This window comes from Diachasma alloeum, unplaced genomic scaffold (genome assembly GCF_001412515.2).
Source record: "Diachasma alloeum isolate Michigan unplaced genomic scaffold, Dall2.0 Dall_scaffold_00521, whole genome shotgun sequence".
Lineage (NCBI taxonomy): Eukaryota > Metazoa > Arthropoda > Insecta > Hymenoptera > Braconidae > Diachasma > Diachasma alloeum.
In genome coordinates, this window is record NW_021680653.1 from 312,492 (window position 1) to 334,693 (window position 22,202).

The 22,202-nt window shown below is 37.1% G+C and overlaps 1 protein-coding gene across 1 annotated transcript in view; it reads right to left on the bottom strand.

Annotated features, from left to right (window-relative positions):
- LOC107042786 (myocardin-related transcription factor A) overlaps window positions 1-22,202 on the bottom strand; it is a 73,116-nt gene that overhangs the window by 45,545 nt on the left and 5,369 nt on the right. The window contains exons 2-3 of the mRNA XM_015263972.1: window positions 19,573-19,906; window positions 17,454-17,665 (exon numbers count right to left, since the gene is read on the bottom strand). Coding sequence (XP_015119458.1) covers window positions 17,454-17,665; window positions 19,573-19,906 — 546 coding nt within the window. The remainder of the gene's footprint in view (window positions 1-17,453; window positions 17,666-19,572; window positions 19,907-22,202) is intronic.

Below are 22,202 nucleotides of genomic sequence, written 5' to 3' on the forward strand. Positions count from 1 at the left end.
GCTCGTGATATAAACCTCCCCCTCGCCAAAAAACACTTTTTTGCACTCGTTACGAAATATACTATTTCGATATTTTTTCTATTCATATATATTTTTTATATATAATTAGAAAATATCTTTTTTAAAAGAGAATAAAAAAAGATTTGTATAATCTAGAATCTTCAGTACAGATTAACTAATGAAGGGACCCTGTTCCAGATACTTTACGCAGTAACTTAACTATCTTGAGATATGAAGCAATTATTTAATATGAAATGAAATAACTCTAGCTCTATAATAGCTGTATAATAAGTCATGATAGAAATGTGACATCAAACTATATGTTCCTTTGATTGTTTATTGTTACTTTTACTATTTTCAAAAGTAAATGAAAGAATAAAAAATGTAATGAACCATTAAGTTAATCACGCGCGCGCGGTGCTTTTCTAGTTAAGACTCCAAAATTAAGAGTCGCCAGGGTCAAAATAAGGGTCATAATGGTCAGAATAAGGATCACGAGGGTTAGATTAAGGGTCATGAGGGTCAGAATATGGGTCACAAGAATCAGATTAAGGGCCACAAGGGTAGAATAAGGGTCCAAATAGCGGTTACAAGATTAAGGGTCCGATTGCGGGTCCAAATAACGGTAACAAGCATCAAAATAAGGATCATGGGAATCATGATCGAAGCGAGCAGGGAGTGTAACCCCCTAGTTTACTACAAAATATCAAATGCGAGCTGAAATGAAAAAATAATCAAAAAATGTATAGTCTCAACTTTCATAATTCACCGATTGTATTTATTACTTACGGATAAACATGCGCACGGAAGCGCCGCGGTGTATATCCCGTTTGATCGTACATACAGGCTCATTGCGCTAACAATACGACCGCCCACGTACGCCAAGATATCTGGTTTTATTATTATCCCCGGGGTACCGCTGTCTTCCAACTGCTCGTCCCAAGTTTTAAAAGAACAGCACGCAAGAAGGGATGGGCTACAGAAGAGTCCCCTTCTACCTCTGTTGACGACACAGGCCCTCCCGACTTCAACATTCACTGGGAAGAATGAGGAAGGTCCGAAGGATCCCCACGACTTGGGAGATCGAAGACTCACTTCTTCAAAACGAGGGTGAAACTCTGCCACTTCCTCTACTTCTGTTTCGCTTGATTTTCGGGTGGTTAATATTATTGTTGGAACCCTCCGACTCGCGGGAGGAATTCATGGCGGCCTCCCTCTCATAAAGTCACTTGGTATCAACAATGGGGAACGAGCGACTTGACTCACAAGAAAGAAAAGAATAATTTCTGTTTGGCTACTCTGTACCCCATTGTGTTCAGTATCCCTTCTCGCTCCCCTCAGCCCTCCTATCCTATCCTTCTGTACTCACAATGTTCACGGACGTGTGGCCCAGCCTCTAAATGGCTTATCTCGATCGCACTTGTGCCTCTACCTCGTGATAATAAAATCCGACAAATTGTCGAATAAAATTCTACGTTTACCGTTACAGAAAAAATTAATTTTCACATTTTTTATACCTTCCTTTGTATACTGTAGACATTTGTCCCCACGTGCGTAATAATTTTCCACCACAAATTTAATGCAAAGAATCCACAAAATGAAATGGTGACAGGAGAATTTTGAGAATGTAAGACGCAACTTTATGTACCGATTCTCATGCTCGCAGGAACAAGAGAAAAAGGTAAAAAAAAAGAAAAGAGGATGAGCAAATTGAGTCGGCAGGGATGAGAGAGCTATGCTCACGTATGTACGATTCCAGAGGCAGGAAAAGAGAGATGATACCCCTTGGTGCCCCGAGAGACAACGGATCCTAACACCGAGCGTCATATCACAACATAAACGCGGCATATCGCATGACACGGTACACGAGCCTCCGCTGGTGACCCCGGCTCGCGACCTCAACGGGCGTCCCTTTCCTGCTGTGGAAGTTTGCGCGCGGCGCCGTGTGCACTCAGCCGGGGACCTTTGCCGGTATTCCCGACGACGTGACGACGGGGATAGTCTTCCATCGCGTGGCTTGTGTCTTCGGCGGAAGAAAAAAAACAAGAGAAAATGAGAATAGGGAAAATATAAAATAAAACCGCAGAGTTCATCTGCTTGCGCGCGTGGGTAATACGATACGTCGTGGTGCGGTATATCAAATGATGTTATTCGTCTATTTTTGAATAGTAAGGAGAGAAATTCAAACTTCATTGGATATTATTCCCTGAGTTTTGAAAATTTTACAAATAGACGCGTCCTCTTAAATTTTCTTATAAATTTATCAGATGTTCAGTCATCTATCTACTTTGCCGCTGCTTCACACTTTCCTGTAGGAGGATAAGGCACTAGTTACTTAATTTCAGAACAGGACTCCCTATAATTTGGTATAAACAAGTGGGAAATTGCTTTTTTATTGTTTATAGTATAGTTATTTTTACTAATAAATTAGCGATATCATGTATAATTCATTGTTAATTTCAGTTTATTAAATCGAATAAGATTTTCTTTTACCTAATTTTGTTTGATTTTCAACTTGGTTGAATGTTATCAGCATCAAACCTCTCCCCTCAGCTCTTCGATAAAATGATAATAGAAACATTTCATTTACACATACTTGAATAAATTTAAAACATTCCATTTGCAGAAACTATCAGAAAACACACTGTCGGGGAAATTCATGAAATATACAAAATTGTTAACAATCACCATAAAAATCAAATCATCCAATACAGCTATCGTAATCATCTTTTAACGTCGACTTAATGGCATTAAAACAAACATTTTAAGCTATGATTGAATCCATTTGAAGCACGACATTCAAAGATAACCCCGGAATTCTGATTTTCAAAAAAAAAAAAATGTGAGAATTTTCGAATAAATCAAAATAACGATTATTGCTATTATTGTCTTCATCTTCTAATTCGGTCAAAGTGACATCCAAACAAATTTTTTAAGCCATCATTCGATCACAACCGATTTTCGAAAAAATTCAAAAATGAAAAAACTAATCGATGAATTAAATTTTAACGATACTTTCCATTTATTAGCGAACAATTGAAGAAAAACTTTACCACACATACGTCCGGACACGGTCTAAAAATATCATTTTCGTCACTCGGCCCGATAAACGGCGCTTACTCGGGCTCTGTCGAGAGGGGGTAAAGAGAGTTTACCGCGGCACTTGAATAATCGGTGCTCCAAGGAGGGTAAATGAGACGCTCGGTGCTCCAAGGAGGGTAAATCTCACTTACCCATCCTAGGAGCGATAAAGTGGGCGTCACCATGTGCCCTGACGTTCCCCCCACTTGGGCATGCGCTCTGCGTTCGGGTAAACGTATAGTCGGATGAGCTGTACAGCGCCTCTAGCGGCCTTCTCTACAACTTAACCCACTAGTGGTAGCCATGTTGTTGTGTGTCATTGAGAAGATTTATCATTAGAAAAAAGTCACTCTCCGAGTTTTTGTTCAATTTAAAGTTGATATTTTTGTTCAAAAAACAACAATTTCTAAAATATCAGTATTTATAACGTCGACTTCTGTTCTTAATAAAAGAAGAAAAATTGAACAGCTGAGTATCTTCTTTTATCTTTGATATCTGTTCTTATTTTCTATTTTTTATGCAATTTTCTTTTCACAGGTCCAAAATTACCGTCATCAACCTACTGTTTTTGGATATTTTGGCGGACTTTACTAGTTATTTATTTTCGCATCAACTGATATTGATTTTATTTCGATTTATTTTTTTCTATTGCTTTTATTTTTTTCTTCAGTGGGGGGGGGCTTCGCCCCCCCCCAACCCCCCCCACCAGGGGGACTTCGTCCCCCTGGACCCCCTCCCGCGCCCACACCCGCGTCGGGCCTTCGTGACGAAAAATAGTATATGCCATTCGGGCGATAGCGTTGGTTTGTGAGTCGTGTGGAGTTTGCAACACTCGGCATGGCAAGCGTCCGACTCGGATCGCCTTCGGCGATCCTCGTCTCCTGCTTGCCACGCCTCTTGCTGCAACTCCACACTCCTCACAAACCGCCGCTTATCGCCCTCATGACATAATGTACTATTTCGGACTTTTTGAATCATAATGGGTCGATATAACACAAAAAATCCAAAACTTAAATTTGAACGACTACAATTCTTCCATTCGGAAGCAACAAAATACTTATTTCTAGTACGAATAGTTCTCAAGTCAAGAAGCGCTAGGTTTTTAAACTAAACAAATTTCTACCATTTTATCATCGTGGTACTTGATTTAAAAAACATTGTTCAGTCGATTAGACGTAGATTTACGTGGTGGCACATTGTAAGCTCGCGTAACGCTGATCTCGCACGGGTATTTACCAGCAATAAGTAACGATAATTACGAGCTAATGGGCGGCCCCGTCTTGGATGCCTCTTCGCCGCCCCATCTCCACAACAGTATATTCAGTATTTAAATTAACCGATCGATCGCACTGGACCGTGTTCAACCTCGCGCATTATGCAAATTCGTTTATTTTTTTTTAATCGAAGACACAGTAGTGGTGGCTTTACTGCACATCAAGTTCGTGTGCTTAAAAAAACATGAAAAGAGTTTTCTCCACATCAGTGACTGTAACGTAGAGAAGGATAAAGAAAGGCAATTACCGCCGACGCGACATCGGCGTAATACGCGCCGCCAAGAAGTTAATTGCTAATTTTTCTCTTCACCCTGATGCACAATATCACGCGGGCTGGTGTATAAAAGTTTCAATGGTCACGGCGGTGTCTCACCTACGTATAATAATATAATCGAATATTGCCGAAATATAATGTCGATGATTTTTCACCGTCGATTTCGACTTTCAAAGAGTCAATTATCTTTAATTGCTCTTTTATATTTTTTCCTACCATGCTCTTCAATTGCCCACCTTAATTATACCATAAATATTATGTTTCAATAAAATAAAGATAAAGTTTTTCTTTCAGAAAAACAGAGTCATGAATTGACAGTCAATTTGCTTTCATGAAAGAGGAAAAAAGACAAACCTTGAAATCAAACTTGAGAAATTTCTAGATTGCGCAATTCAAATGAAATTAACCATCCCTTCATTCCTTAATTTTATAAAAGTTATTCACAATGACATTGTCTCTTGGCAGTGTCATGTACCCGTTGACAGCTGGGATAAATAATTTTTACGTGAAAATTTGAAAAGGGAAAAAATTATCTCCGACAACTCTTGTAAGCGGCTCTACAGAAAAATAAATAAATGAAAATCTGGGAGAGAGTGTCTTGCGCAGAACAATATATGTAGCCTCACCCACGGTCTCTTTTGGGTCAGAGGATGTTACCGGAGATTAAGAATCCATGCCACAAAAAATGAATGTGAGTAAATGCCAACAAGTATACGCAAATACTTCTGAAAATTCCTCTTACATGTCAATAATGCTAAGGGAATCCAAGGAGGCTGGCCCGTGTACTTTCAAACTGCCTACATTTCCTATCACTGAATTGAATGCCTTGAGTTCTTTGTTTTTTTATGCTTTCTTATTTTTTCCCTTTTCCTCGATTTCTACATACACGGAGAAAATTATTTGGCAAATTTCACCAAGTAGTTGTTGAACATTAACAACTAATTAATTAAAATTCAGAAAAGATTTCAGTCAGGAAAAAATTCCAATGCGTTCACGGGAATATTCAGCCAAAAATTTTTAGCTATGGTTATCTATAAAAATCAAACAGCTCTTGAACCTCCAATTCAATAAATTCAATCAATTTCTCCTACAAGGTAGATGGTTGACGGCATATATACATTTGGAAACAACCCCGCAATCATTTATTTCTTGACAGTCGATCAGTATCTTCCCTAGAAGATATTTTCTCAATAATCTACAATTTCTTGTTAAATTTGATCCATGAAATAAATCGACGAACATTTATTGAAAATTTAACAAATGGTTGTCGAATGAAATTGAAAAATCTTTTTCTGAATTTTAATTAGTTGTTCAATTTCACCAACTAGTTGGTGAAATTCACCAAATAATTTTCTCCGTGCAGAAAAGTGCCGTAACATTAAGACGGAAAAGCTAGATTTTTCTGAAGAACATAATTGGTACTGTTGCGTCACAAGTTTTTCATCATCAAAAGCGATAAATATAAACTTTAGTGTAGTATCATCGGCACATGGGAAACTAATCGAATAATTTTTTTTGCAGAAAAGAATTGCAAAATTATGGAAAATAGCATTCAACAATATTTCCCTATTTTCTATCCTTCTGGTTAACTCCTCGACAATGAACAAAATAATATATGGAACAGACTGCATATAGAGTCGAAATAACAGAAGGAACTTGTCAGTATTTCGAAATTTGGAGATCGAAAATGAAATGCTCTGATTTAACGTTCGCCTAGGAGAGGGCGTTTCGAGGCTTTCAAATCCCTTCAACAAAACATATACCTCTCCCATTCATATTCAGTAGAATTGAACAATAATCGCGCAGGCGGGGATCGATTAACCTCGAGGACTTTCACAACAACCGAGGATTACAAATTTCATTTCATTTCAAGCTTAATTTCATCTCTTCATTTTTATTTCTTTCATCTGTTTTTTTTCCTTTTCGTATGTATGTAAGTCAGATTGGGAAAGAGCACGGGCGAAAAGTCAACAGAGAAAAAGGAGAACAAGAGTGGTGAATGCAAAGTTAAGTTACGTGCCTTGGTCATGTTGCGCGAGAGGAATAACAACAGCACAAAGAATAAGAAAAAAAGATAAAGTATGCGCGGGTGGTTAAGAATTTGGAAAAACATTCTGAGCTGTTGCAAAAGGGTTCTCTCATTCTCGCTATATTGCTAATTGTTAATTAGACCCCAACGACCCCCTGAGAGGTCCCCGCCCATATTATAATTCTTAAGCTCCTTTCTGTGTTCTATTTTGCACATATTAGGCGAATTATATTCATTCATTTCATATTAAATTTAATGAAACCTATGATCTCATGCAAGAACTATTGATCTTGGACTTATGACGAAACGAGAACGTGTGGAGGAGGATGTTTACATCATTTTTTTTTTCATTCTACAGTTTTTATGCAGGTGAAAATTACTTATGTCCGCAGAATTGTGTAGGAAGCGAGGGTGATCACGACGAGTGACTCGAGAGATTCTATGACTTTATGTTTTTAGTTATGTTCAGTGAGATAATGTAATGAAGTGTTTCTGCACGCTATGGTTACCTGTGTTAGTGTCCTTGACTGGAGTAAAGCGATAATACGTGGGTGTATCAACGCGGAAGATGGAAAAGACGAGATTATTATGTGTAGGCGAATATGTGTATCAAGGCTGCTAGGTAGCACCTGACGACATGGGTTAGTATAGTGACGACAGATTATTTTTATTTATTAGCTAACTAAAATCGACATTTTTTTGCTACGGTCGATGGCTGAAGGCGAATCATATGCTTTACGTATAGTACTCTAACGTTTAGCATCGAAAAATTAAATTGAATGAGAGTATTGACCTCGAAATGGAGTGACTCTTTCTTCAGATGTATCGTTGAATGATTCTTCCGATATCTCAGGAACTAATGGAAAAGAAAAGACTAACTTGTGAATGAAATGGCAAATTTTCCCTGCGTTTCGATAGCTCTATAAATGAATTATTAAAATCATTTTGTCCCCCGAGCCGTGCAAATAGAACCTTTTGTTCCCAATGCAGGGGATATTTTTCTCGCTTTGTTGAATTCCTTTGTTGAAAATTTTATTTTAAACGTCCTTGTTCACACCAAAGGACTATAAACACGATTAACGGTGAGTATTATTTACCGTGTTGTTTTCCGAACCTTTAAGGCCAATATACAGTTAACCGATGATTCCTTTACCCACACGACGGCACCTCAGGTGGCAAAGAATATTCACGAGTGTCCTTCCTTACATGCATCAGGTGTACCTAAATGCATCTCGAGGACTTTCGATAGTCTAGTCAGAAGATTAATGCAGCTAATGTGTTACAATCCCAGCAATTTTAGAGAGGAAGGACACGCCACGTGGTGAGGAGAGATGTTGAACCAGGTGGTCGACCGTTTTGCCGATCGAAGCGTAGGCCGACACTAAGTTCTGCAATTTTATTGTTTCTTTTTTCTACAATATAATGTTCCAACTTTCCTACATTTTCGAGCCGGAAATGGTCGGACATATAACAAATGTGAGTTTGTGAAAAATTTGGCAGGATTTTTATAGTAGAAAATTGACAAATTTGCTAAAGGTGAATTGAAAATTAGTCGAAAGTACAAGACTCGGAGTGATCTGTCAAATTCCCAATGCCGAGTATCAGTTAAATGAGATTTTCAATCGATTTCATGCATGGAGAGAATAAAATAGTAAAGATTACTGTCGGAATCCGCATTATGGACATAGTAATGGCCACCATGGAACATCGTCATGGTTACTATAGGGCGTAGTAGGCTCCTCAATGGTAGTAGATACTATGGACAAAGCAATAATGACTGTGTTACATACACAGTCATTATTACTATGTTGCTTAGTAAGCACTACTGTGTTACATAGTAAGCATTACTATGGGACATAGTAAGCATTATCATATGACATAGTAAGGATTACTATGTAGGGACAGTTGAAAACCATTTTACTATGTTACGATAGTACTCCCCTATGGTCATGGTAATGTTTACTATTTAATCCCTCTGTGTAAAATTTTGCAAATATATCAGGGAACGAAGTCAAGAGATGGCTTGTTGGTGTAGATTGGCAACTTTTCTGAAAGATCTCTTGATCAATGCAGGACCCCTGTGATTTTTCTGAACAATTTCTGTGGATCGTTTGAATAAGTGTCGAATATTTTTAAAAATTCTAATGCTATTCAAACGCTCTAATTGATTTATTTCGTGTTCGTCAACATAACATTAATCATCTGAATAAAAAAAATTGATCATCGAGAGGGCCAGCTGCCAGCACTATCCATCACGGAAGAAAGGTATAAGAGAAAATGAAGAATATCCCGTTTCACCGGTGATACGTGTAGGCGTCAGAGGTATAAGGACGAACGCTCAATTGAAACACACGTATAATTGTCAACTTCAGTACAATCGGTCATTGGAGTTCCTTGATGGCTCAAGGCATCGTGTGATATTTTTATTTATCTCCATCTCTCTCACTCATGCACTGTATTATAGAGAAGTCTTGCAAAGTATCGAGCTGGGAATACAAATAGCTTCACTTCCTTCCTATAAGACGTCTTTCCGTCAACTACGGGGAGTGTTTTGTATCATGAATTACAATCACGGCACTTGTTACGTTTAGCGAACGCTAATATTACGTCAACACTTTTTTTCCTTGAGTTTTACGAATTCTTTAGAATATCACGAAAAATGAAAAGTTACTGCGGATGTGTCTGCACTTTTTGGGAGAGATTTTTCGATGTCGAGGGAGATCGATTTTGTTATTGACACCGGAAGAGATTGATGCCGTTAGGCATCGATCGTTGCAGCAAGGAAGCACTTCCGTACTGTTTTTACTGACAATCAAATAATTATTCCCGACTCGTTCGAGGGACGTGATCATGCATGGCTCGTGTTCCTCAGCAACTTCTGTTTCATTGATAATTCATTCATTCTGAAAGGTTAATCGAGAAATGTGCGGATAAAACTCGAAAAAATAATTTCTACACATAAAAAATTCGCATTTTAGTGAAACACCTTTTCTAATATTTGAAAAACATTTAGAACATCGGGGTTCAGCCATATTCTATTCTCAGTGTCTATTCCAAAAGGGACACTGAGAGAAATATCTTCATAATATCACAAAACTAATTCCTTGCGTCAAATATCTCATCTCTTAAGGATAAAAAGCTTGAGATAAGAAGTCCGCATAATAGGTCAGACAGTGAAAGAATCCTGTGAAATGTTCATGACTTGAACAGGAACACTTGGCGATAAAGTGAGGATTTCTTACCTCAAGAAATCGTTTATTAGGTGTCAAAATATGAGAAAATTACTAAAAATACTAAAAGCTTCCATTCAGGGAATCATTGATTAGAGACTTTCATATTGAATCAATACAGAATTTATACAGAGAAGAACCTTTAGATGTTTTGAAGGAAAACCATAATATCTTTTCCTTCTCTCAAACTTACTTCGTTTCTTCAGGAATATTATATAATTTCCAGAAGAAAATATCATTTTTCCATTCAGTATTATCCTCCTGCCTGAAGAACACCCATTTCGTGTCTAAAACCTACCATAAATTGATCGAATATGCACTGAGAGAAAAATCTGAAGTTCGATTTACAATAAGAAAATAGTTGAGGCAGTTTTGGTGAACGATACGATTTTTTTTTGTACGCGGCACGCACATAACATTATAGTAACTTCACAAGCGTAATTTTTGCAAATCAAAATGCAGTTAAACTAACCAAAGTTCAAAAGAAACCACGACAAATATATTGCGAGTAGAACTATAAAATAGTTGCAATGACTACATTCCATTGTAGTAATTACTTCTCCGGCCACAGTTACCGTAACCCATGAAAAATTGTTGAGGACTTTTTGACTATAATTGGATGGTGATGGAATATAGTCAGAAGAATTATATTTTTTTCTCAGTGTGCATGCCATGTTCTTCACTCAAGAAATTATCTTTGTCGTATTCTGTCGATTTTTCTCTCAGTGGATGATTCTATAGAAATCTGAATAGATAGAAGAAAAATGAGGCAATCAGTTGCATAAATAAATGATCGGTTTGAAAAAAATTCTGTGAATGAAGTCATTAACTCCAAAACTTTAAGCCTCACTACCCTCATTAGTTCGTCAACTTCTCTTACGAAATTTCCTCTTCCCTTCCCCTCAGCTTCTAATAAACGATATCTTTGGCGTCATTCGTATAAATAAATCGTAGTGTGTCTTTATCCCTTGCATATTCATAAAATGCTCGGTGAGGGGGCTAGCCCCGATGTCGTTTGAGCCTGGTGCCGTGGGCGAACCGGCTCAAGATATGTCGAATTGGCGGCGAGTCTATACATTCGCGTCGCCCCGGAAAGTGAGCGTCATCTACATGCATTCAAGTCGCCGATAGGAGAGTTAGAGGCGCCCGCTGAGTTTTTTTATACCGTTGAAATTAAAAGCCTTTACCTTCTGAAATAAAAGGTGAAAAACGCGAGGATATGTATATAATATGCCCACGCACCGTGGCGATCCATCTTGAATCACTATTATAATTATTGCTGATATCTTCGTTCGAGGAGTGTTGCAAGTAAATCAAGGAAACCCCATGAATTTTTTTAACATTTTATTCCTCTCTTATTTTATAATTCATTTTATTCGCTTCTTTGTTTTTTTTCATGTCTTTCCTCACTTCGTGGCCGTAAAAAGTCGAGGTTTTTTGGGGTCAGAAGCTGAAAGTTACGACTCAGGACCGCTCGGTAAATTAATATGACTGCCACTGTATGTAAAATAACGAAAGTGCCACCAAATAATTAAAAAAATATTTCTCCTTCTTTCTCGATGAAATGAATGGAATCCGAGAGTCAGTTCATTCTCATCGCGTGTGATAACTCAATTAAAATAGTGCAGTGGAGATTTATTCTGGTATAATCTCCTCTAATCCAGATTTATCCACGACAATAGTTGTGAAAAGATATATGAGACAAACGTGAAAAATTTCAGCTATTCTTTGTATTCGTGACGGATCCATACGAATATATTTTTGTTTACAAACTCAAATGACTCAATTTGTACATCGTCTTATTCTATCTTATGCAGAAAAGTGGTTCCTTGATTATAGGATTCATAGAATCGATACAAAAGTTTAAGACTCTATTTATTGGAAAAGAAGTTGTGAAAAATACCGAAGAAAGTGTTATTTCGGAATTGATAACAAATGGATAAATATAATTTCTGCAGAATTTTGCCAGTCTATAGAAATTACCCAATTACACTGAGAAAAAAATTTATTCCTTCCAAGAAAATGTTATTGGTGATATCTTTTTCATACTCTTAGTAGAAGAAAATATCTCTTTTGGAACGTATTTCTCCAGGCCAGTCATTTCCAGGTGCTCCGAAATCAGTTCCAAGCGTGAGAATTATGGTGATCTATAAGAATATTCTTCTGCATATGACCTCGAAGAAACTCCAATAATAATTATTAACATTTGGAATTATTCCAATTTTCTTTACCTGAGAAAATCGCCAATTTGTAAAATCCGGAAGATATCGAAGAACATTTTGTCAAGGTCATATGTAGCATAATAATCAGATTGTTCAACATCACTGTAATTTTTGAGGATAGACTTGGACTCTCTGAAAATGACTGTCCTGGAGAAATTCGTTCTGAAAAAATATAATCTTCTGACGAGAATATCAATCCTTGGCAGGAATAATTTTTTCTCTCAGTGTACGCAATCAACCGGAAACTATGTGAGTCAAAATAACATTGGAAAACCAATTGGAAAAAAACAGGTCGTTTGTTTGGAATACTTTTTTTAAAGTAGATGGAGGACTTAAAAAAAAGGTCAATACAGCATCGTGGTTACCCCTTCAATTCCGAAATGTTTCATTGAGCATTGAATAATTTTTATAAAGAGTGATTTCAGAAGAAAAAGTCAATAGGTTCTGTTGACACTTGTTCAGTTACAAGAAAGCTCTCTGAATAAATTTCTACAAAAGTTCAAAACTAGCCTAATCATCCAAATCATTCAATATTCATTTTATCACCAGTCAACCTGAAGCTCATTCAATCAGATAAAAAATTATGCTCAACGATTCCGATTCCATCGACTTATAGACAATACTTATACTTGAGCACTATACCCACATCGATAAGTATCCAATCTCGCATTCAACCGATTGCGGTACGAATGAATGAATGAATGAGAAATGAATGAATAAATTTCACATTGCACGCGGCATATGGGTAATTCATTGGTTTTAATCCCCCTGACTCCCTCTCGATTCAACTTCACTCGCAAACCCGATGGTTTGGCCGACGGGTAAATGAGCGCCACGGTCACGCCTCGTTAACGCCGCGCTGCGCTGCTCGATTGCCATTACTTTCGGAACTCGTCACGAACTCGATCGATATCCTCAAGAGGTTTGCGGAGCGCAAAAAACGTCTCGCCCCAAAACGTATAACACTAATTTTCCAATAATTTATTCCACGATTGGCGTAACTGCCTCAAATAATTTAACCGAAAGTTTAAAAGAGGTTGGATGAGGAAGAATGAGAATAAATAAAAAATCAAATGGGGGGGAGGGGGGGGGCGAGTATCGTCATTAGTGAAGTCCATTGAGAAACATCAGGTAGCATTTTGTGTGTTATTGGGTGGAGTGAGGACCACCCTTTTTTTTCACTTCGATGATTTACTGATGTGAAAGCATAGGTAATCGTCGATGATATCACCTTTATAAATAGTCACGCCTCCTGTCTACCACACATTATGACAACGATATATGCTGTTGTAGGGTCACCTACGTATGATATGCAACTGGAACGCGGCGGTATAGTTATTACCTACACTTGTGGAGGTAATCACTCAAGCGATAATAAATGTAGTACATTAATTACGATTGAGTGGTGCTATTTTTTTATTTTTGGACCATATCTGTGTTTTGTTAAATTTTTCGATAGTATTCCATCCAGCAATTAGTTTTCAACGAATTTCTTGCTCTATAGTCTAGGGGTCGATGGGGGTATGCCAATCGGTAAATTAATCGAATTTTTCCGAATAATTCAGGGTTGACACCCACACATTCTGTGAAAAGAATGCTACACTGTTAGAAATTTCTGGAAATGTCAGTCACAGCGTCATCTGAATTTTCGATGTTGTGAAGTTGAATTTAATTTCAAATGAAAGCGTTCACTAAATTTCTTATTCATCTTGCAAATTCAAGAAAATTGGGTTTTTCATGTTAAACAATCATTGATTTTCCAGTGAAAGCTTGCATTTCTGAATTCATCGTGAAAATTTGGAGGTATATACAATTCAATTTTCACTAGATTGAGAATTCAGAAAAGTTGGTGCCTGAATTTTCAGAATTTTCAAGGTTTTTCAGCGCCGTATGGACCTGAAAATCGAGAATTGCTTGAATATTCAAGAAATAACTGATTCGCCAATAAAGAAATATACAGAAATTTCACGTCACTTTGTCGTTGTTAACAATTTTAAGGTTTTTCACTTGAAATTTCAAGAATAGTTTTCTCACAGCGTACTCATGTTGTGCCACATTATTGATTTTTGTACAATTATTTCCTATAATGAATTGCCATGATTTTTCGTTCTGTAGAATTAGATGATGGACTTCAAAACGAGGCTCTTGGATTCTGCAATTGCGATCTACACACATCAGCAAATCTCCGTTTCCTCCCTTTCTCGTTCACAGAACAATGGTTACCAAGATTTATCCTTCCAAGCAGGAAGTTCCAACAGCACCAGGTGCACTAATTCCTAGCAATAAAACCAACCTAATCATCAACTTTAACAACAATCCTCATTCCATTCTCCGTCTCTCATTACTCACCGCGTGTGTAACACGAGTAATCCTCCTCCTCAATTTTTATCGCCCATTGAAAAATGAAGAAATAAAAAAAGTCATTGAAAAGAAGCCCTGCCACAACTACGAAAAAATTCCAATTTCGAATCGATAATTCATCGGCGGCTTGTGCCTGCATCCTCAACCCTTTGCGAAACGAGCGCATGATTATGGACGCGGCTTCATAATGGTCACGTTGAGATACTTAAAGACGCAACGACCAAGGGCGCATTTCATAATGCACAAGAGGAGTGAGGAAGATTGGGGCATCCCTCGATTATAGGTGGCGCCTTGACTCGCACTCTGGTATATTAAACTCGCCAACAATGTACAATGTGAATACTTTCTCTTATTTTACCGCACTGGTGTAATCATCGTGATGCGGTATAACGAATAACAGGATGGTAAGAGTAGTAAGATCGTTGATCACGGCAGACACAAGTGCGATAATCCATTATCGTTGTTAAGGCGTTTGTATGCATATGCAGCAGTGGTTACCCTCTGCGTGCGCGTGTGATAATTTGTTGCTTTTTATGTTACACTGTTAAAAATTTCTGTCTGAAATTTCCGGTACACTTTTTGAAAATTTTTGTCGAATTTAATTACAACTGAAATTTCAAGGAATGTCGTCATTGAAAATTCAGAATTTCGCGAAAAAATCAACGAGAACTGCAAATTTCAGTACCATTTTTTCCTGGAAATGAATAGAAAACCAGAAAATTCCGGTAAATATATTCTTCAATTTTCAGGACCGTGACACTGAATCCGATTTAGGGGGAAAAAAACTAGAAATTTCAAATTTTACTAAAAATTCAATGTAATTGGCAGTGAATATTCATATTAGATCGGAACGTCAAATAAATTGAGGAATTCTCGTCTGCATACTGCTTAAAATTCTGGAATTTTACTGAATTTTCAGTGAAATATGACATTTCATAATTTTTTCGCCTAAATCGTATTCAGTATCGCTGTTCTGAAAATTAGTAGTCAATTGTCCATGAAATTTCATTTTTTTTAACAGTGTAGTACATTTGCGCCATTTCAGATTATCTACGGAGAAAAAATATCACCTCTAAACTGGGTTCTCATGACTCTGTCAGGCGTAATATATTGCAACGAGCGTGTAGAAAAAACCACTGTCACCTTCCGATATTTTCCCTCCGAATTGGATAACTTTTCATGATTATCTCAGTGAAATTTACCATACACAATAATAAAATGACAGGGATTCTGACTTTTGACACAAAATTACTTGAATATCCCCGGTATCACATACAAAATTAGTGGTATCACGGAATTAAACGGTATGTGCGTATAGAAAATTTTACGGTATATACGCGAATTTTTGACGAATTGATAATGAATTTTCACGGTGCTAGCACCAGATTGCTTCCGGTGCTGGGATATTGAGATTTGGAGAAAAATTCTAGTATTTTTTTCCATGCAGAAATTTCTGTGTCAAATGAAGGAAAAAAATGTAAGGTAGAGGTTAAAGGGTAAGCTCTTTAACAGCCCTTTTAAACCCTTTTAAACACTAAAATTTACAGCTTTTCAATGAAGAAGTCCGTCCGAGATTAAAGGAGACTTCACTTTGAAGAGATCGTCTTTCCGCACTGAGAGAAAAATATAATTCTTCTGATTATATTCCATCACCATCGAATTATAGTCAAAAAGTCCTCAACAATTTTTCATGGGTTACGGTAATTGTGGCCGGAGAAGTAATTACTACAATGGAATGTAGTCATTGCAATTATTTTATAGTTCTCCTCACGATAGATTTGTCGTAGTTACTTTTGAACTTGGGTTAGTTTAACTGCATTTTGATTTGCAAAAATTACGCTTGTGAAGTTACTATAATGTTATGTGCCACATACAAAAAAAAATCGTATCGTTCACCAAAATCCCTCGACTATTTTCTTATTGTAAATCGAACTTCAAATTTTTGTCTCAGTGCGGTGGCCTAGCGCAGTTCGTTGCCTCACATGCGAAAGGTTCCGAGTTCAAATCCCGGCCGGGTAGAATGGTGCGATTTAACCATTTAAAGTCTTGATCATCATCGCAGTATGCCCTAACCGGATCGAAGCGATGTAAAATAACGATAAAAAAAAAGAGTTCGTCTTAGTTTTGGTGTACGCGGAAACTTTTGGTCTCGTCACAGCCTCACAGTGGGCAGTATCAGCTCTTCTCGTGAGGACTCACAGTCAATCTATCTCATCTCGGTCTCAACTTTCTCGTGCATTTTCAATGTAAAGTCTCCGTTTCAGTCTCGGTCGTCTCGTTTCGGCCTTTTACACATAAAAAACGCGAAAAACTCGACACCGAGATGAGATAAATTGACTTTGAGTCATCACGAGATGAGCCGATATTGCCTCTTTTGAGACTGTCACGATAGCGAAAGTTTGCGTGATCACCAAGATCAAGACGATCCCTCCAAAGTGAAGTCTTGTTTGAGTCTAATGGGTAGATCCATCAGAACTGGAAAAACGTATTTCGCAATGCAAAAACTAATCCATCGATAGTGTCAAGCAAGGTTCGTCAAAGCAGGTGTATATTCCGGAGGTTTGGAGCGCTAATTTTACTGGTTTTATGATGGTGTATGGCTAATGTTGGGGTCAACATCCTCATTCAACTTCATTGGCATTGGTCGTGGGAAACAACGATCATCGTTGGCTATCGTTGTCAAATTGTTCCTGTACATATGCACACCAGGTGCCTTGTGTTGTCGAAAAATCTGAGCAAGTATGACGCCCTGGCCAGGCATCCGCGGTATCCAGAATATTTAATCAGGCCGGGATAATTTATGCTCCTCATGTCCAGCAATTTCAACAATCGAATTCATGATGAAAATTATTGATCAAAAGAGATATTTTCATTATCCCCCAATTACTTGAGATCTATTAATTAAGAAAGCTTTTTGGGCGAATGAATATTTATGAGGCTGACTTCTTTCGAGTGAAAACGTCCAAGAAGTTGATTACTCACATTCTTTGTTGCGATCATGCTGCAGTGGTGAATCGTCAACTTCCGCTTTAGGCGGTGAAGATCGATTGCTCTCAGCCATCTTTGTAGGTTCAGACACTGTAGTGGATATTTCTGATGTGTCAACACCTGACGACTTTCTCCCAGTTGCCAAACTACCGTCTGGCGTTCTATCGTATCGTTTCCCCGACTTCTTGCCACTCTCTAAACGATCCCTATACGAGCAGAAGAGATTCTTTTGTCAATGTAGAAACAATTCATTATGAGTTTACGACCTTCGTTGGAGCTTTTAGGCCGTTTGAATAGGGAAACTATGGAGGTCGTGGCCTTGTCAATACATAAAGATTGATTCTAAATAGGGTAAAATAATATAATAAAGACGGAAAAGAAGAATGCACAGCTGGGGCAATTATTGTCAGGTTTAGAATGGTAATAAACCCAAATGGAGAAATTTGGTCAGTTTTTTCGACTGATTTGATGGTCGTTTGAAGACCTGAAAATTGCACACAGCGGCCGAAAACGACTATTTGACCTAACGCGTTTTTACGATCACTTTGGTCTGCTCAGTGAGGATAGGTGAATAGGCTAAATACCGACTAAAATGCACTTATCGTTCATCAAATTCTTGTAAATTTTTCACAGACTTTGAAAAATTTTTAGGCGTTGAACTTTAAAATATGTTAACTTGAGAAATTTTCGATAAATTTCTCAATACTTGAACTTTAGAAATTTTTTCGCCAATGCACTGAGAGAAAAATATGATTCTTCTGACTATATTCCATCACCATCGAATTATAGTCAAAAAGTCCTCAACAATTTTTCATGGGTTACGGTAACTGTGGCCGCAGAAGTAATTACTACAATGGAATGTAGTCATTGCAACTATTTTATAGTTCTACTCACGATAGATTTGTCGCGGTTACTTTTGAACTTTGGTTAGTTTAACTGCATTTTGATTTGCAAAAATTACGCTTGTGAAGTTACTATAATGTTATGTGCCGCATACAAAAAAATCGTATCGTTCACCAAAACTTCCTCAACTATTTTCTTATTGTAAATCGAACTTCACATTTTTCTCTCATTATGACTATTTTCTAAGACCTAAAAACTATTAAAAAATCGGCTACTGTTGGCAATCAAAACGGCACTTTGTGCCTCACGGAATGCCTTAAAGTGATAGTTTTCACCCTCAAGTGCATGATCTACCCTTTTGCTTCCGAATGGAAGCATTGTATTCGTCAAATCTCAAATTTCCATTTTTTTCTGCGACTTTGACTAATTATGGATTATGTAGGTATGTTTGTGTGTGAGCTAAAATTGAAAATGAATTTTTTTTTCAAATTTAGTTTTTCGACGGTCATTCAAAAAATAATCGTTGAAATCTTTTCAATTATGGCTTAAAATATTCATTTAGATTTTATCTTGATCAAATTCGAGGATAAGGACGATCGCATAACTCGCTTTGAAATTATAGCCTTAAAAGCATTTACTCGAGGTTTAATCATAGATGAGCCGGAATTTAGTCGGATTTTAGCCAGGGCTTAGTCACAGTTTAGTCCAGGGTTTAGTCGAAATTTAGTCAGGGTTTAGTCGGGATGAGTCGGAGGTTAATCAGAGTTTAACCAAGGTTTCGATAAGGTTTAATCAATGTTCAGTGGCAGTTTAAACCAGTTTGATTTTTATTTTGCCGGCGTCTTTAGATGTTTAACCAGGGCATATGGAGCTCATATTAGACATTTGGCAGATTTAGGGCTCATATTATCGTTTCATGGCTGGGATATCTTCTTCCCTAATTTACCATTCGGAAGCAAACTGCTAATTTTAGGAAAAAAACTATACTTGAATTAGACCTGTGCAATGGGCCACTTGGTTCGCATTTATGGATGAATAATTTGTTCGTTTATGATGGAATCTTAGTCACTTTCTTCAAAACTTTAAGTCAAAAATCGACCTGGAAACCAATCCAAAAATAGACCAAGTCACTTAGTTGATCTAAGACCAAATTTCTCGACTTGGAAAAGTCTAGAATGAATGGAATGTGAATGCCTTCAAGCGTCATTGGATTATTAGACTATGTAAACATGGGGAGTACAAATTACTATTTAAACAAAATCATCCATACCTGTCTTCTTTAGCTTCACGCTTCTCTCGCTTCTCCCTGAGAGCCTCGATTCGCTTGGTTTTGGATGTGGACTTGCTCTCGAGTTTACTGGGTTTGCTGGACTGATTGTCAATGAGAATACTTGTATTTTGGATGTTTGACTTATTTGAAGTAGGCTCGTCGCTACTTAAGTGATTTCCGTTGAAAGATGCCGAGCCAGATGTTGACGCTGTGGTTCTACTGTTTGTGTAGTCCTTGAACCACTCTGGGTATATAGCGCTTATTGTATCGAGGAGGTCCTGATCCAATTGTATCCTCCAGAATGGGGAGCCGCTATCCAACCTGTGGCCAGACTCTGGAATGAAATAACAAATAGGCCTAAATCAACATTGTTCAGCGATTTCTGAAAGTTGATATTTCTATTGCTTTGCTTCTGCACCATAATCTCATAGAAATATATATATATATAACGATTTCATATATGTCATGATATATTTTTCGACAGATATAAAACAATACATAAAAATATTTGACATGCATTTTATATATGTCACCGAGCCGATTCATACACACCGTTGAAAGAAAAATTTTAATTTCATGTACAATTTAGCAGTACCATCATGTTTCCAGTTTCTCTTAATAGTTTTTTCTGTAAAAGCTTGACATCCAAATGAGATTCGACAAATATTTTTTCATCACGCTGTGACAAAAAGTGAACTTTTCGGCACGCTCCGCGTGCCTAAAAGTCCAATTTCCGCCACATTGTGATGAAAAATATTGTTCGTAACTCGTAAAAAAATGTTTTTTGGCACTCGTTACGAAATATACTATTTTGAAACACGTGCTTGGAGAAGTCACTTTCTGTTTATAGATTTTTGTGCATAAAGTGGCACTTTTTGCAACTTTTACGCTAGTAAACAAAGTCTGGCTTTTCGATTACAGAATTCACATTTCGTTTACAACAGCTGACTTTCTAGTTACAATGTGGGGTTCGTTCCTATGTCACTGTTTGAATGATGGCGCTGTCGTTACATTTTCAACCAATCCGATGTCGTTATTCCTGTAACTACGTGCGCACCTGCGAACATCGGTCTAGTTGTCTCAATTGAATTGCATCAGCCATACGGTAGTCATTACGCGTTAGAGTCCTCTGTTTTTAATTGTTAATTATCAGAGTATTTTACGGGCTAAATGTGTGTATTCCGTTCTTGCAAGGACGAACAAATTTTATAGAAAAATATTGCGAATTCGCTAGAAAATTCAATTAGTTTTTGATTGAACTTCCTATTAATTTTTAGCCGATTCTATCAATCCTCTGAACAAAACGCTCACTACCGCATACAACTTTCAAGAGGGTAAAATTGGATTCGACTTAAGGGGAGCAAATTGTAAAATTTCAAATTTCGCTGAAAATTCAAGGAAATTATGAAATTTTCAACAGTATAAAGATTGTAATGCCTTAACTCAACTCTACTCACTTGAATTTTCAATCAAAACATGAATATTGAGTACCCAATTACTCTGAATTTTCAATTACTTGAAAATTCAAGAATATAGTTTCTTATTTTTCACGGAATTTGTTGCAATATGCTTGTTATCGCTTGAGGGTCTTCAGCCTTTGAAAAATGTACTCATCTGAGTTTTCCTGATTCCTATTAATTTTCATGGAACAATTGAAGTGAAATTTATAGTTTCATTGTATAGTTAAATGAGATTTCATTTTGGAGAGATCGTGATTTCATGAAGTTACAGTAACCCCATACCCTGTTAAAAATTTTCGTCTGAATTTTCCGTGCCGAATTCCGAAAATTTTTACCGTGTTCAAATTCCACAGAAATTTCAGGAAATCTTATTATTGAAAAATCAAATATTCCATTGATTTTCTGTTCGAATGATCTGGAAATCAATAAAATACTTGATTTTTCAATTCCATTATTCTGTAAAAATTCGGAGAAATTCAGGGAAAAATTGAAAATTCATATCATTTTGTTTCCGAATAGTCAGGTTTCATCGAAAATTCAATCAACTTGTAAAATTTCCATCTCACTCCCACTGAAAACTCGTGAATTTCCATGAATTCTACTTGAAACTTGAAATTTCATAACCATTGTTTCCCTAAATTCGATTCAATGTCACTCTCATGGCATTTCCTATAATATTTTCCATGAAATTTCGAAAAATTTTTAACAGTGTACGTCCAATTATTAGTAGTAACATAGTATGTTCATTTTCTGATAACTGAGATAGTCACATTAGCCGCATTGATGTGAGTCCAATTATTTATAGTCCCAGATAGGATGACCGCAGTCGCATTTCGACTACTGTCATCTTCCTTAATGCTGGTTCGTTAATCCACCAATTTTTTATCATTTTCATCACACTCTTCAACTAATTACCCGAGGAGAGATTTTAAATTATGCTGTAATTGCAAACTTCTTCACAAACTCGTCCATCAATCGCAAAGCATGGTCACCCAAACGTTCACAAAGTCTCAGTGTTATAAAATCGACTTTACATTTCTACTAGGGAATTCCTTGGCTTTCGAATTGCCCCATGTTTTTTTCACCGGTCAACACCCTCCTACATGATCATCCTAAAAACTCTTAAACAACTGAATTTCAAGCCTCATTTCTGCCCCACCCCCTTCAGCC